Source organism: Crinia signifera, chromosome 4 (genome assembly GCF_055691185.1).
Source record: "Crinia signifera chromosome 4, ASM5569118v1, whole genome shotgun sequence".
Taxonomy (NCBI): Eukaryota; Metazoa; Chordata; class Amphibia; order Anura; family Myobatrachidae; genus Crinia; species Crinia signifera.
Genome location: NC_139220.1, coordinates 221131555 through 221148639, shown reverse-complemented (window position 1 = coordinate 221148639; position 17085 = coordinate 221131555). Strand labels below are relative to the sequence as shown.

General features: G+C 45.7%; 1 protein-coding gene across 1 annotated transcript in view; it reads right to left on the bottom strand.

Annotated features, from left to right (window-relative positions):
- Positions 1–17085, bottom strand: part of ADAM10 (ADAM metallopeptidase domain 10) — a 147439-nt gene that overhangs the window by 83912 nt on the left and 46442 nt on the right. The window contains exon 2 of the mRNA XM_083183818.1: positions 3573–3723. Coding sequence (XP_083039944.1) covers positions 3573–3723 — 151 coding nt within the window. The remainder of the gene's footprint in view (positions 1–3572; positions 3724–17085) is intronic.

Sequence of the window (17085 nt, the reverse complement as noted above, 5' to 3'; positions counted from 1 at the left end):
CAAAGCCTGTAAAACAGAAGATGGGTGGTGTTCACAATAGGTTTTAATGTAAAGAAGCTGCGCCCAGAAGCCATGCTTTCCAGTGGTTAGATCTGGCTGCTACCCCGCGACCGGCCTATGTTAAAGGACACAGTAGCTATCCATTGTGTTATATATACTGCGCCGCTTTTGGCCGTGCCTAGTTTTGCCGCACAGCGTCAGCCGCAGCATGTGAAATAGCTCTTACAATCTGTGCTACAGTGTTTGCAAAGCAATTATCATAAAAGGATGTATTTTTCTACAGAGTAGGTAGTACTTTGGAATAATGTAAATAAGGGGCACTAGGTGTGTGTTCACTTGTAAGTTTAGGCATTACTGTGTGGTGCAATGTGAAAAAAGGGCACTAGTGAATGACATACTATGAAGGGGCCCTACGGTGTGGCAATATTGTGTAGTATACAATGAATTAAGGGCACTATTGTGTAACATGTGAATATTGCGCACTATTGGGCGTATCCCCTTGCTGGACGTCTATAATTGCAGCTAGTCAATGGTTTCTCTGGTCAGATTAGCCGCAGCAGACACAATTTTTGTTGCAGCCTACATAGGTGCGGGGAAAAAGGTGTTAAAAAGTCTGTAGTTTCTGAACAAGCACATTGCAATAAGCAGAGGTTGTGTTTTCTACCAATACATTTACGGACTCAAGCAGTAATTGTAAAACATAAAACCAGTTATAATACAATAGCAATGAACATTTTATATCATGGGGGAAAAAAGTAGAGGCAATATCCCTCTAAAATGCTTTTAGATTCTTGTCAAATACAAAAAAGCTTATGAAAGTATCACCTTCAGTCTTTCATCTCCCCTGGGCTGTATGTAGAGATGAGATTCTAGCTCAAAGATAATGATTTCTCTAGGGCAAAAAATCTTCAACTTTCACACACAGGCCAAGTAGTCTATTTAGATTATGCAAGCCCATGTAGTAGGAGAGATCTCAAGCCCCTTCCACAAGCAGGTATTCTGCTTCCACCATAAACCTGTACATTTGTGATTATGATGCATATGCAGATTGTCTATGTTCACAACCCTAATGCGGCAGTGCTCACGTTTATTCTAAAGTTTTCAAATTATTACTCTACAAAACCTCCCAACATTTGCTAATCGTAAAATGGGAGGTGGAGAGGCTACTGTACAATGGGGGCAGCGGTGTAACTATAATTTGGGTGCCCCCCCCCGCCGATAGTACGCCCCCCCCCCCATCCCCTGCATATTTACCTGTATTTGCTGCGCTGGTCCCGGCTCCCCTCCTGGCTTCATTCAAATGCTAAACACGGACCATCACAAAATGGCCACCCCCATACAGCAGACAGTTTCATAGAACAGTTTGCTATATGGGGGCAGACATTTTAGGATAGCCCGTCGAAATAGCATCAGAACGAAGCCAGGGGAGTCGGGACCACCGCAGCGAACATAGGTAAAGCTGCGGGGGATGGGGCATTATAATAGCACCGCAGCCACCCGGCGCCTGCACTTACCCAGCGCCTCCCCGCGACCGCGGGGGCTGCGGTGCTGTAGTTACGCCACTGAATGGGGGCATGATCAGGTCACAGTTATAACGGCTGCACCCATGGTCACCATTTCCACATAAAACACACTTTTTAGTTCTCTGGGAAGGGTATACTCTACAAATCATATTATCAAAACATAGTCACATTCCTTAGTATCTGTATGCAGGGATTTTGTTAAAGCACTCACTAATACAATGTGAGGATTGGAACTTTCCTAAATGTATTTCTAAAATCTCCCAGTGCTAATTACTCCGTTGAAACCACTATGTAAAGTCATTTATATATTTTATCTAATAGAAAAAAATCCCCTCTTCTCTAAAGGGGTGTACATACGGAGCGATCCTTCCAAGTGATTTTGACTACATAGTCAAAATTGCTTAGAAGGTTAGTAAAGATCTCTGTCAAGGTTAGACAAATCTCCCTATAATATCGCTTAGTAAAAAAAGAGTTGTCAGGCAATAATATTTTGACTACATCGCTGGCTGTCTAGTCAAAATCGCTGCTATTCACTGCTGAGGGAGATATATTTACTAGGCGATCTGCAATGAATGCCAAGCAAGTATGTTAATTCTAGTATAGTCAAAATTGCCCATAGACAAAATCACTTAGTCAAAATCGCTGGTGCATTTAGTCAAATCGCTTACTCAAAATCGCTGTTGTATCTAGTCAAATCAATTAGTCAAATTTGCTTAGTTAAAGTCGCTCACTAGCAAAAGTCGCTCCGTGTGTACACCCCTTTAGAGACAGTATCTCCATCAATTGTGACTGACATATGTTCGACACTGATAACACTCCTACAGTAAGTAACTTGATGAAGTTGTTTAATGTACTTTGTGACAAGCAGGAAGCTTTGAGTTATAGGGCAGGTTAGAAACGTCACATGTTCTTCCAGTCTGTTTGGGCTGATACTGCCTGAAGAGAAGGCAAGGGTCACTTTATGTTGGGAAAGTAGGAAATGAGGAGTGATAGGTTACAGCACAGATAACACATTGCTTATCTGTGACATAGTGGTGACTGAATTGTCTGAGCGCTCCAAACACATGAAGGAGAGACACTACACAGACAAGGGAAAACTGTATATATTAAAAAAAAAAAAAAAAAAAAAAAAAAAAAAGAATGAAGGAAATGCCATTTAACAAGTAATAAATTAATGGCATCATTATTAGGATTTGAGCCTTTTTCTCCATATTTTATATTTATTATCATCATTATTATTATTATTTTTTCCAAACAAGTAATACTCCAAATCTGCAATACAATTAAGTAATGTATGATTGAATTATACATACATTTACAGTTACATAGCGCAGCATATTCCATTGCACTTTACAAATGGAAACAGTAATAAAAAACTGGGTAGTAACAAACCAACAGAGGTAGGAGGTCCCTACTCGCAAGCTTATAATGTATGATTGAATTATACATATACACACACACACACACACACACACACAGGTGGGGACAAGGGGTGGTTTGTGGCAGGGAAAATAATCTAGCGATCCTAGGTTTACATTGTATGGTGCTGGGAACACTTTGTTGTGCCTTTATAATAAAAAATGATTCAAGTATGAAAAAGTAGACCTTGGACAACTAGGTCGGTTGACCCAATTCTATGACTTTAGTGCTTGAATATAGATTAGAAGCAGAAGAGAACTTTTCAACAACAGAATAATAGGAAATAAAGCAGAAGGGACTTTGATGCTCTTGAAAAAGCAAGTTACTGTAAGTGTAGTACATTGTAGAAAATAGCAACACGAAAACGGAAAGAATAGATGACTGACAAATGCACAGACCACACTTGCATTACAAGGCACTTATAAAATAGGCTTCTGTGTTTAAAAAAAAAAAAAAAAAAATGTACAAATCAAACATGAATTTTATAGAAGACATCAAATTATTTGCTCTTTACAGGCACATTCTATTGCAGATTTATCTTTTTGGGCATTTGGGGTTGAGGTAAGATAGAAATCATATGACTAAGTTAAAGAAAGATTTATGCGCTACAACAGAAAGCTGGACTCTTACCTTCCATGAGCATGAAAATCCAAGTGTACAAATTGCTCCTCATGAGATACTGCTCTCTTGGCACGTTGGTGTTTTTGGTGTAAGGAGTCTGTGTCGTATGACAACCCTTCATAATGCCTGATATAATTGTTCAACTTGTTCCCATACTGACCTGAAAAACAGAACATGAGAACATGGGTTTTAGCTAAAATGGAACCTTAAAGTTCATGTAATGCAAGTATAGTGGATGGTTAATAGTATACGAAAAGTATATAAATTGTTAGGGCCGTATTCAATGAGAATATTCACGGCGTGCAGCGAATCCTGTTTAGGATTCGCTGCACAGTCGCCACTGCCCGTCGTGTTCAGGAGCCTCGCTGTCCCACCTATTCAATGTCGCAGGGGCTCGCTGCCCCTGACGGCGAGTGTGAACCCCTGCGGAGCCTGAGGACGGTGGCAGGCAGGGAGATGGAAGTCTCCCTGCCTGCCCCAGAATGTATGTGGGGGGGAGGTGGGCTCCCCGGGAGCCAGGCAGCACAGGCTGCCCCCTGGGAGAGCCAGCAGGGGACCAGCTATTCACTGCACCCGATCGTGCATATGTAATGATCGGGTGCAGTGAATATATGAATATCTAATGAGCGGCTCTCGGCTCCCTGCCCCCTGCTCTGTGTAAGAAAAATATATTTTTTTTAAATTAAATATATATTCATGTGCTATAAGCACATGGATAAAAATAGCATGCCCCTTCACAAAATAAAATTCCTGATTATTTGACACCAAATGTAAAACAACAACAACAACTTTATTTTAAAAGTTCACTTTCCACTTCACCATGAAAAGATGGCGATTTGCTACACGGCGACACACAGCGAAAATCACTTAGAAAGACGGCAAGAAGTGCACGTTGAATAGGGCGATTCCCTTTCTGACCCCCCAAAAAATCACCTCCAACGCGAAAATAGCACAAATTCGCCGTGAAACAGGGCGAATTATCCTCATTGAATACTGCCCTTAAAGTTCATGTTAAATCTCTTCACACCTTTAAAAGGACTTGGGGATGTGAATATATTATATATATATATCTATATCTCGATAACATCCCCAAGTCCTTTTGAAGGTCTAAAGAGATTTCACATGAACTTTAACAATTCAATTAACGCAAGTAAAAAGCCCTCCCAGTATATTTTGTAACTATTTGTTTTGCTGGACCCACAAAAAAGGGGGTCAACCTGGGGAGCAAAAGTGTTTATTTGATAAACTGGACATATAGACATATGTATATATACACATACATTTGACATGCAAAAAATTGAGCAGGTAAATCCTCAAGGCAACATATGAAAATAGCATAGCACAACACAATGCATCAGCACTCCAGAGATTGCTGAACACACACCTTTGTTTATAGCAACCATTCTCTAGAACATTGATTTCCCTTTTAATCTGTCTGTGCACGTATATATTCTTCTGTTGGGCTGGCACTAGTCACTTTATAATCCACAACAACTGGGGTGGTTATAGGTCTCAACAGTACTGTAAGTTTAAATAGGGCATACTATTATATACACACAGCATGATTCATTAAGACTCGGAAAGTGCGGAATTTGGGCCGGTTCTGATGGTGGGGGCTCTGCGTGCGCATGCAAGTATTTGTGCATGTGCAGAACATGGCAACGAACGGTTTTGACAAGTTACTGGGGGGGCAGATGTATTAAGCCTTAACAAGAGATAAATGCAAGTGTGATAAGGAGAGATAAACGTCCAGCCAATCACCTGCCAAGTTACAGGATGTGTTTGAAAAAAGTCAGTTGATTGGCTGGATGTTTATCTCTCCTTATCACACTTGAATTTATCTCTTGTTAAGGCTTAATACATCTGCCCCAAAGTTTGTTAAGCTTCAAAAAAAGTTTACATAGTTTCTATAACCAGTTATTAAATATTGCATACATTATTGTAGCAGCTTTAGGGTTTGCAATCTCTCATTAGGCTTAAGGTATCAATCACTTCGGCTTCAGAGGCCATCTTATATTGGACTGCTCATTCGAGACGCCTGGGGTCAAAGAAGGAAGGATCTTCAACCATGTGGTTATTCCCAAGATTATGAGTGCTTGGAAAATTTCTGTGGCTGTATTGAAGCATATTTGGGGGTCGCTAAACAGTTCATAACATAATCCTTACAGACAATTATAATGCATTAATGCAATATAGAACATAATTTGTGTTCTTGTCCAATACTGATTAAGTGAAACGTATGACCGTTTTTAAAAAGAAACTTTTAATCGCAATTGTATTCAATAAGTATTTAAGGGATTCAATTAAGAGGTTCCAGTGTGCAGCTGCATACATTTCAGGTAATTATTGGAGAAAATCCAAGCTAATTTTTAATCGCACTTCTATAAAGTACAAGCAAAAAACGACTGGCTTCCCTTCCCTGATAACAAACATTAGATTGGAACTTTGTGACTAATCAAATTGCCTCTAAAACATCCAGAAGTATCTATGCTGTAAATGTCATGGTGAGAAGGGATAGGAGACTTTGAAGACTATTTTTTTTTCCCCATTTGTTTTACTATGTATCAAAACAAAAAACTGTTTCATGACTTCAACACTGTACTCTGTAACCGTTCACAATGTTTGAAACATGAAAATGCAGTGCCCTTACTACAATAACCATACCTCCCAACTTTGAGGAAGGACACCCGCGTGCAAAATTTTGGGGTTGTGGCCTATACTCGCAATGCTCCTGCGAGGCCAAACCCCATTTTCACCACTGTGGGGGCATGAATAGACACTGTGCGCATGCAGACAGCGTATATTCATTGGTGACGGGGGCCTCCCAACTCCCCCTCACTGCGGGACACTGCCATCACCAGGCAGGATAAGGAATGTCGCGGAAAGCAGGAAGGTATGCAATAACTTCCCTTAGTTACGGTTCAGATAACCATTTCATAATTTAAAACATCATTACCAGTTAATCTGTATTGTTCCACTGACATGTTTACTCATCTTATACTTTTTCCATCAAATGTACAGAAACATGGATGGCGGACAGGTAATAAACACTCAACCAATCCAGTTTGGCCATGTATGTGCGTACACTATGGGGTTAATTTTGCCAGGAGCCAATTAACCTACCAGTATATACTCTTGGATTGTGGGAGGAATCTTGAGTACCTGGACCATGGGAGGAATCTTGAGTACCTGGACCAAACCCACAAGTTCAGGGAGAGTATCCAAACTCCACAGTGTGTCAGGGACATTTTGGGAAATGAACCCATGACCTCTGGACTGACTGGGGGAACCCAGGTCAAGGGTTATTTGGAAAAGCTTCTGATCATTATGAAACAGACCCAGGTGCCTACCAGGGTTGAACCCGACACTGACCTTGGTAACTTGCTGTGTGAACTGGTTCACACTAAAAGCATATGGAAAGCACGCAGAGGAAAGACATGGCAATTAATCATATTCAAATTACACAGGTCGGATTTGGTTTTTGGTGAAAAAATAGGATTTTGGGTACCTACCGGTAAATCCTTTTCTCGTTGTCCATATGGGATACTGGGCTTCACTACTATGGGGATTGAGACCTCCGCAGGAGAGACAGGCACATAAAAGAACTTTCAGTGTGGGTGCACTGGCTCCTCCCCTCAATCTCCCTCCACTAGTCAGTTAATGCAAAAACTGTGCCGAAGGAGAGCATGTGAGGAGTATGTGATAATGTATTGTGGTGAGATTCATCCAGCACACCCAACCGAACAACAACATATAAAAGAGGTGAATCCTAACAACTTAAGAGGACACCTGTAACTAGAAAACAAGTCTATAGACATATCTATCCTATAGAAAACAAGGCAATAAGCCTAACAATGAAATAGTATCTGACAGCAGAAAAGCCGCACCGAGGTGGGCTCCCAGTATCCCATATGGACTACGAGAAAAGGATTTACCGGTAGGTACCCAAAATCCTATTTTCTCTACCGTCCAATGGGATACTGGGCTTCACTACTATGGGGAGGTCCCAAAGCTACCAGAACGGGTGGGAACGTGCGGATTCTGCTGTAGAACCGCATTCCCGAACTGGGAATCCTCCCTGGCCAGGGTGTCAAACTTGTAGAACTTCACAAATGTGTGTTGCCCTGACCAAGTTGCGGCCCTGCAGAGCTGCATTGCCGACACCCCTCGAGCAGCCGCCCAAGAGGTACCTACAGACCTGGTTGAATGAGCCTTTACTGAAAAAGGAAGCGATAAACCAGCTGATGCATAGGCCTGTTGGATAGTACATCTTATCCACCTGGCAATGGTACGCGTTGAAGCAGGTAACCCCTTCTTCTGCGCATCATAGAGCACAAAAAGGCTGTCCGTCTTCCGGATCCTCGCTGTGCGCTTGACATACCCTTTAAGGGTTAGGACCACATCTAAGGACTCAGGTATATCCGGATGTGCCGCGCTAGAAGGGACCACAATAGGTTGGTTTAGGTGGAACCCTGACACCACCTTTGGAAGGAATTGTGGTCTGGTCCTGAGCTCCGCCCTATCGTTGTGGAACACAAGGTAAGGGCTCCGACATGATAAAGCCCCGAGCTCGGATACCCTCCTGGCCGAAGCCAGAGCCAGCAGAACAACAGTCTTCCAAGTGAGGTGTCGCAGTTCAGACTCCTCCAGTGGAACAAACCGGGCAGATTTTAAGAAAGTGAGAACCACTTCCAAATCCCATGGTGCAGTGGGAGGCACAAAGGGGGGCTGAATCCTCAGAACCCCCTGTAAGAAGGTTTGCACTTCCGGCAAGGCCGCAATCCTTCTCTGGAAAAACACCGACAGCGCGGAAATTTGGACCTTTAAGGAACCCAATCTGAGCCCCTTATCCAAACCAGCCTGCAGGAAGCGTAGCAGGTTGTTTAGACGAAAGCTGTCCGGAGGCAAGTCATTCTCCTCACACCAGGCAATATATATTCGCCATATGACGTGATAGTGTGAAGCCGTCACCGGTTTCCTGGCCTTGATCATTGTATTGACGACAGAAGGATGTAGACCCTTGTGGACTAGGATCTGCCGCTCAACCTCCAGGCCGTTAAACGTAGCCGCTGTAAGTCCTGAAAGACGAAGGGGCCCTGGAGGAGCAGATCTTTTCTCATGGGCAGACGACACGGGTCTTCCACTAGCATGGCCTGAATGTCCCCGTACCAGGCCCTTCTTGGCCAATCTGGTGCCACCAGAATGGCCTCCGTCCCCTGATGCCGGAGCCGCTTTAGCACCCGAGCCAACAATGGGAGAGGTGGGAACAGGTACACCAATTGGAAATCCCAGGTCCAGGTGAGAGCGTCCACCGCTATCGCCCCTGGGTCTCTGGTCCGTGCACAGTACATCGCTACCTTGTGGTTCAGTCGTGAAGCCATCAGGTCGATCTGAGGGAGCCCCCACAGATCCACTATGGCATCGAACACTTAAGTGTGAAGGCCCCACTCTCCCGGGTGAAGGTCGTGACGACTCAGGAAGTCCGCCTCCCAATTGTCGATCCCCGGGATGAAAATGGCAGACAGGGCCTGGACATTTCGTTCCGCCCAAGACAGAATCTTTGATGCTTCTCTCATGCAGGGCATGCTCTTGGTACCACCCTGCCGGTTTATATAGGCCACAGTGGTAGCATTGTCCGACTGGACCTGGATCGCCTTGCCCTGTAACAATGGAGCTGCCTGTAACAGGGCATAGTAGACCGCCCGCAACTCCAGCTTGTTGATGTGCAGGCCTGACTCCAGTGGAGTCCATCGACCCTGGAGGCGGACTCCCTGTGTCACCGCCCCCCAGCCCCTCAGGCTGGCGTCCGTGGTTACCAGAGTCCAGTCCTGGATCTGGAACCGTCTGCCTGCTAACAGATTGGATGAATCTAGCCACCACTGTAGCGAGATCCTGGTTTTTGGTGCAAGTCCAATCCTTCTGCGCATCTGCAGGGGGGAGCCGGACCATTTTGTCAGAATGTCCAGTTGAAAAATCCTGGAATGGAAACGGCCAAATTGTATTGCTTCGAAAGAAGCCACCATCTTGCCTAGAAGTCGGAGGCAAAGATGGATCTGTACCAGAGGAGACTCTAGAACCTCCCTGACCAGCTGCTGAAGTGCACTGACCTTTTCCATCGGCAGAAAGACTCTTTGTTCCGATGTATCCAGTATCATGCCCAAGAAAACCATCCTCTGGGTCGGAACCAGCGATGATTTGGACATGTTCAGAATCCACCCGTGGTCTCTTAGGACTCGTATGGACAGATTGAGAGCACTCCTCAAAGCCTCTGCCGACCCTGCCTTTATTAGCAGGTCGTCCAGGTATGGCACGACATTCACCCTTTGGAGTCTGAGTAGTGACATAATTTCCGCCATTATCTTTGTAAAAACCCTCGGGGCAGTCGACAGGCCGAAAGGCAAGGCCCGGAATTGGTAATGGTCGTTCCCCAAGGCAAATCTGAGATAGATTTGGTGTGGGGGCCAGATAGGGATGTGTAAATAGGCGTCCTTGACGTCTATGGAGGCCAAGAACTCCCCTCTCTCTAGGCTGGCGATCACTGAGCGCAAGGACTCCATCCTGAACTTGAACACACGCAGGAAGGGGTTCAGTGATTTTAAATTCAGGATGGGCCTTACTGAGCCGTCTGGCTTCGGTACCAGGAATAGGTTGGAATAATATCCCTGGCCCCGCTCCGTGCTTGGAACTGGTACAATTACCTGAGACTGAAGCAGCCTGGTAATGGCCCCCTGGAGGCGAACCTGGTCCTCCTGTGACGCTGGAAGAGCCGACCTGAAGTATCTTCTGGGAGGGGGCTTGTCGAATTCCAGTTTGTAACCTAGTGAAATGAGACCCCTGGCCCAGGAATCCAGACCCGAGGCGTCCCACACATGACTGAAATGCAACAATCGCGCTCCCACCGCGAGAGAGTCTCGTGGCGGGAAAACCCCGTCATGCTGCAGGCTTAGAGGACGCTGCGGCATTTGGACGGTCCTGGGTGTTGGAGGAGTTGGGCTTCCTAAACTTGCCTCTTGTGCCTCTGTTGGCATTAGAGGCGCCCCTGGCCTTGGGGCGAAACCTGTTCCCACGAAAGGACTGCTGGGAAGTACCTGTGAAGGTACGCTTTGCCACCGTGGGAGCTGATGGGAGGAAGGTAGATTTCCCTGCCGTGGCCTTGGAAATCCAACCGTCTAATTCACTCCCAAAAAGCCATTCTCCTGTAAAGGGAATACCCTCCACACTCTTCTTTGAGTCTACGTCAGCAGACCACTGACGTAGCCACAAAGCCCGTCTGGCTGAAACCGCCATGGCTGAATTTTGCGCGTTTATTGCGCCCAATTCCTTTTGCGCCTCACACAGGATCTTAGCGGTATCCTGAATGTGCCTCAGGCTGTCGCCTATCTGGGCCACAGTCATGTCACCCAACAACCCTTCTTGAATCTGGAATGACCAGGTATGAATGGCCTTAGCCATCCAGCAGCTGGCTAAAACTGGGCGTTGGGATGCCCCACTAGCCGTATATATGGACTTGAGGGTAGCTTCCAGCCTCCTGGCCGCCCCGTCTTTAAGGGTGGATACACCTGGGACCGGTAGCAACACCTTCTTAGAAAGGCGGGAGACAGATGAGTCCACTACCGGTGGCTCCTCCCACTTCTTCCTGCCCAAAGGTTCAAAAGGATAGGCATTTGTGAACCTTTTTGAAATAGTAAACCTTTTATCAGGGTTTTGCCAAGCAGCCCTGAACACAGTTTCTAACTCCGCCTGCTCAGGGAAGTACACTGGCTGTTTCCTCTGAGTCATGAAGAAAGGATCTCCTTCTGCGGATGCCTCCACGGGGAGATCTAAAACATCCCTGATGGCCCTGATAAGCGGTTCAGGCCCATGCACTGCTGCCTCAGGGACTGGTTCCTGCAGAACCTGCTCCTCACCCTCCTCTAGTATGTCCTCATCCTCATCGTCTGAATCAGGGGCCATCGCAGTAGCCGGCCTCTTTTGAGGCTGTGCGGGAGGAGGTACACTAAGAGTATGAAGAATATCCACCCTGGCAGCTAACATGGACAATTCTCTCTGAACCCTCTGCGTTTGCTGAGTGTTATTGGAAAGCTGTGAAGCCACAGAATCCAACAGGGTCTTTATATTGGAGGCCCAAACAGGCTCCTGCTCGTCAGCCTGAGATGGCCCCACAAGCTGTGGGGGCACCCCACTGATCTGAGTGTCAGCACTACTGGGCTGTGGTGACATACAAGCCTCACAAGTAACCTGGGACTGTGATTTTGGCACAAACTTGGTGCTACACACCATACAAGTGAACTTTTTCACCATGATGAGACAGTACTACAATGTCTGCAGTACAACACAACCCCCACGCAGTCACACACGTGCACACCCCACACAGCTGAATGTGAAAAACAGACTATGTGCTTGTTTTATGCTGTGAGAAGTAACTAATCAGTGGGGAAAAAACAGAGCAATTGGGGAGCCAAGTGCACCCTTAACCTGAACTCACAGATTTGGGTGAGCTGGTAACGCTAACACAGTGATATGAACAAACACAGTGTCTGAGTAAGCCAGATAGCGCAGCAGCGCTAAATCGCTATAAAAAACCTGCTGTCTCTGCCGTGCTGCAAGTACCCGGATCCACCACGCCAGTGAGGAGCCCTCTGTAATGGAGTCTGGCAGCGTGTGAAGAAGCAGGAAGTGACAGCGCACGCCCAGCAGAGCTTGGTCCCGCTCTGAGTGAAGCCCCGCCCCCTGTACACGGAGCTGGCGCTTCTATATATTTTTATACTGACATATAATAAAGGTGTAAAATATATATATAATACATTATAACCTGAGGGGTGTCCCTGGTGGTCCAGCGGCAGCACCCCTATGCCAGTTACCAGACGCGGTGTTCACGCAGTCCCTGCTGGAGAGCCGCCATTACTAGCCGTCGTCTTGCCGCACCAGAAATGGCTGCGGGGACCCCTTGTGGGACCCCCAGCCTGTACTCACCACTGAAGTCTTCTGACCTGTCAGGGGTGTGCGGCGGCTAGGGGACTTGCTCGCCACAGCGCAATGCTGTGCGGTGACAAGTCCCACGCAGGACCGAATTGTCCTGTAGCAGGGTCAGCTCTGCACCTGAAGAGGTTGGGGACTGACCCTTCCCCTGACACCCACGAAGCAGGACAGCTGTGTGGTCACCACAGCGCCCCAAAATGACAAACTTTGAAAATAAATGTAGAAAAACTCTGGAGCATCCAGAAGCACTGCCTCTCCTGAGGCACATTTTTCAAAACTGACTAGTGGAGGGAGATTGAGGGGAGGAGCCAGTGCACCCACACTGAAAGTTCTTTTATGTGCCTGTCTCTCCTGCGGAGGTCTCAATCCCCATAGTAGTGAAGCCCAGTATCCCATTGGACGGTAGAGAAATGGGTATTCATGAAACAATTATCCTATGTGTTCCTCCTTTTATTGCACTTGCAAAATGTTTATAAATTCACTACCTTATAAAGGACCAATAGAAAGCTGCAAACTTTGTGCTTGCATCTTACTGGTCATCACATCGCTCTCCTCAGCACCTACAACAGGCCCGAGCAGCTCAAGGGGGATCAGATGGACATTTACTGCTTAAAGACATTGCAGCAGTGTATGGTCACCTTAAAAGGCGTAGGCGAGGCATTGCATGCCATGCCTTGCATTAGATACCCCGCCATCTCACCTGGTAGCAGGATCGCATACGTTACATCATATGCAGTCCTGTTACATACCATGCGTCGTACGCAATCCATTTGCTGGCTGCGGGATCATATGGATCCTTGGTGCAGCAGTGACGATCTCAGAGTACGATCCCCTGTGCACGAAACCGCAAATTTAAATCAGAATAAGAGGTTTAAACATATGCGATTTGGGCCGTTTTCATCGGATTCCTCAACCAGCTTCCCAGAAATTGAATGTATAGGGCCCAAATCGCACTGGGGGGGCCTTAATAGGTCTTTCCTGCAGCAACTTTGAAGTTACCAGGAGACAACCTACCAGACATAATTTAGACGATAAAACCCCTCTCCTTAAAGACTGCATTCCCTAGTTCAAACTACTAAAGAAATCATTGTCCTCAAGGAAGGACATCTGTTGTGTTTTCCTTATCTTCTTGTAGCTACTTGTTCCTTTGAGAACAACCCAGTAAATGGATTCTAATGTCCTCTAATCTTTGTCCCTCAGGGTCTGATAGGGCTGCGTGTATTCATTTATCTTTCATGCATGACAACTTTCTTCATCTGTATACTTTTGTCACTTATCCCTCCACCCCCACCCCAAAGTGCTTGAAGTCTTTCTCACTTTCACAATATTTAACTTAAGGTTTTTGAATACTGGAAGTACTATGTATTAAACTGCACGTACTGTTCCCGTTCAGTAAAAACATTTTAGTTAATGAGCTCTAAATTCCAGGTACCCTTCCGGTCTCTTCGGTTATTACGGGAAAAAAATGGAAATCTGAAATGTACAGAATTGGCTTTAATCTGTGTATTAAATACAACTCTCACTATCTAATTCAAAAGAAACACACACACACACACACACACTTTCTAGAACATAAAGATAACTTAACATACTGATTGGTGGGAATTAGATTACACATTAACACCGGGATTTCAAAACTCGGTCCAGCTTTTATGGATATAAATTTTTGTGCAATGATTGTATACTCCATCACATATGACTAATGGCCCCACATATACTATTCAATTTGAGCCCGATTTAACCCGATTACGGAGGATCTGGACACAAAATCAGGTGAAATTTGCCCAAATCGCAAGTGTATCAGAATCAGCTTTACTGGCCAGGTATATTTGCGTATACCAGGAATATGTTTTCCCTTTACATGTTCCCTCCTGGTTGTTGCACAGCAGAGAAACAGGTAAATATACAATATAAAGAGGTGGGGGAACATGAACAGTATGACATTGGATCGGAGTACGGATGGGCTTTACATAAGATAAATCTTATATGCAGCCATCAGTGGCACATTGTGGGTCCTAAGCACCAGCGATTTATCACATCCGATAGTGTAGAGTGTGGCAGGAGGGGAGCGGAGGAAGGGGCACTGTAGGCAGGGAATGTAGTCTGGGGGGAGAATTTTAAAATCTGATTAAAAAGATTTGGCGGCCAGCCAGTCTTTTGAATATGATTTTTAAAATCCGTCTGTCCGTCTGTCTGTCTGTCTGGCTGGCTGCAGCCCACTCCTACAGCTGTAGGAGTGGGCTGAAGAAGGGGCTCATACCCCGAAACGTCCCCATCTCAATACACGTTTGATTTGCATTTGAACTACGTCTCCTGAGTGCCTGCTTTGTCCTTTGGGATTTGGATCAGTGTATTTTACATTTGTGGCACCAGGGGCAAGGTGTATATTATACTGGAGTGCCGGCAGGTCTTGGACTATATATATATATATATATCTTAAAAACAGTCGTAAAATAAAGGTGAAATACAAGAGGCATGAAAGAGCAAATGTAGTTCCACAGTACAAAAGCGAAAATGAGAAATAAGCAGGTTCTTAACGACAAAGGGCCCCATTTATCAACTATGAATAACCACTTACTAAAAGGGCTTATGTTATCCTTTCAGTATTCATTAAAAAGCAGAAAACTAAGTGTACAGCCCTCATGGCCGCCAATGAGGACACAGTGCAGCTTTCCCGGCATTTCCAGGTCCCCGCTGAGTGAAGCTCACATGCACATGCATAGACTTGAGGTTGCACATGACTCCGTAGCCCATCGCTGGCAGCTTTAGACTACCAGCTGGAGAGCGGATGCCACCACTGAGGCGGGAGACAGCACTGGACCTTGCTGGACCAGATGGTATTGCTGAATGCCCACTGCATTTTTCTTTGCATCACAGTGATACTAAACGAAATGAAGCCCCAAGTGAGCTTTATAGCATAGTAAGGAATAAAATAAAACGGTACTTATGTATTATCTGGACTCCCATGTTAAATGCACCCCATTTTTTCATACCCCTACTATCCAACTACGCATGGAGTTGATTTTATATAGTGTGGCGAGCGCAGCGAGCCCCGCGAGGGGACTCGGTCTCATAAGAAAACCGGGAGCCCAGATATTACATAAGTACCAATAAAACAACTAAATATAAAAGTTCTGGAATCTCTAAAATACAGCAAATATACAGGATCCCAAACAGCACAGATTAAGTGGGGTGGGGGTCATAGCAAACAAAGCTTGACTTTAACTGGGTAACTGAAGTGATTGATCAAAAGGAGAGGAAGAATTATAGTAAATGGAGAACAGTGAAAAAAGGGAAATGCTACCAGTGGAGTACCCCACGGATCTGTACTTGGACACATCTATTTTTTTATTATTATTAATATTTTTAGTTGGTGACATAGCAAATAGCACTGAAAGGAAAGTATTATTTTTTGCAGATAACAGAAAGTAATTTAACTGGATAGACACACCAGTAGGTGTGAAACAAATGACTGGGGGTCCACGTAGACCAGAGGTTAAGGCACCCATACATTAGGGACAAGTCGGACCCAATTCTCCTCCGAGCCGCCCGGCAGCTCCCCGGGAGGCTCACATACAATTTAGGACTTGATGAGCCAATTTTTAAAACAAATGGGGAGCTGCAGGGCGGTGGGTAGCGGTGATGCCAATGAGGAGCAGGTGGGGTGCAGCGCCAGTAGTAAGGGCGGGCGGCGGGTGCTGCTGACTTGGCCGGGCATGTGATCATAGTGGGGGCGGGCGGCGGGTGCGGCTGACCTGGCCGGGCATGTGATCACAAATAGTGGGGGTGGGCGGCGGGTGCGGCGAGCGCTGATGACCTGGCTGGGTATGCTGTGATCACAAATAGCAGCAGCGGGGACGGGCAGTGCAGTGGCGGCTATTAGATTTTTAAAATACCTTTCAAATGACCGGACGTTCTCTGATTGGCTGAGAGAGCTCTCAGCCAATCAGAGAACGGCCGGTCATTTGACAGGTATTTTAAAAATCTAAAAGCCGCCACTGCACTGCCCGTCCCCGCTGCTGCTATTTGTGATCACAGCTGAGCATACCCGGCCAGGTCAGTGTGTGTGCTGGTGCTCAGGGACCCGCTGCCCGCCGTGCTGCTCCCGGTCATTCTGCATGCATATGCCTGTCAGGGAGGTCGGACGTGATCTTATGTGCTGACCGTCCGACCTCCCTGATCCGGTCCGATGCGCACAGGACGGCGCATCGGATCATATCACACACCTGCGATTTTGGGGCGATTTCACCCGGTTATCGGCCCAAAGTGCCGAAATCTGATGAAATCGTACCAAAATCACATAGTGTATGGGGGTCTTTACTTAACACAGTAGAAGTGCAGGGTCAAAGATCGATAACAAGCCACCACTTAACATTTTTAACAATACAATAAAGAGTTAAAAATAATCTTAAAATGAATAGCTAAGTGGCCCCTGGAACCTCCCAACAATTTACGCCAAGTTTCCATACCAGCACTTTTTTAAATTATTACTCCATCCAATAAGTACATGCATATTCTTCTGAAATGTTTGCATATTATTTAT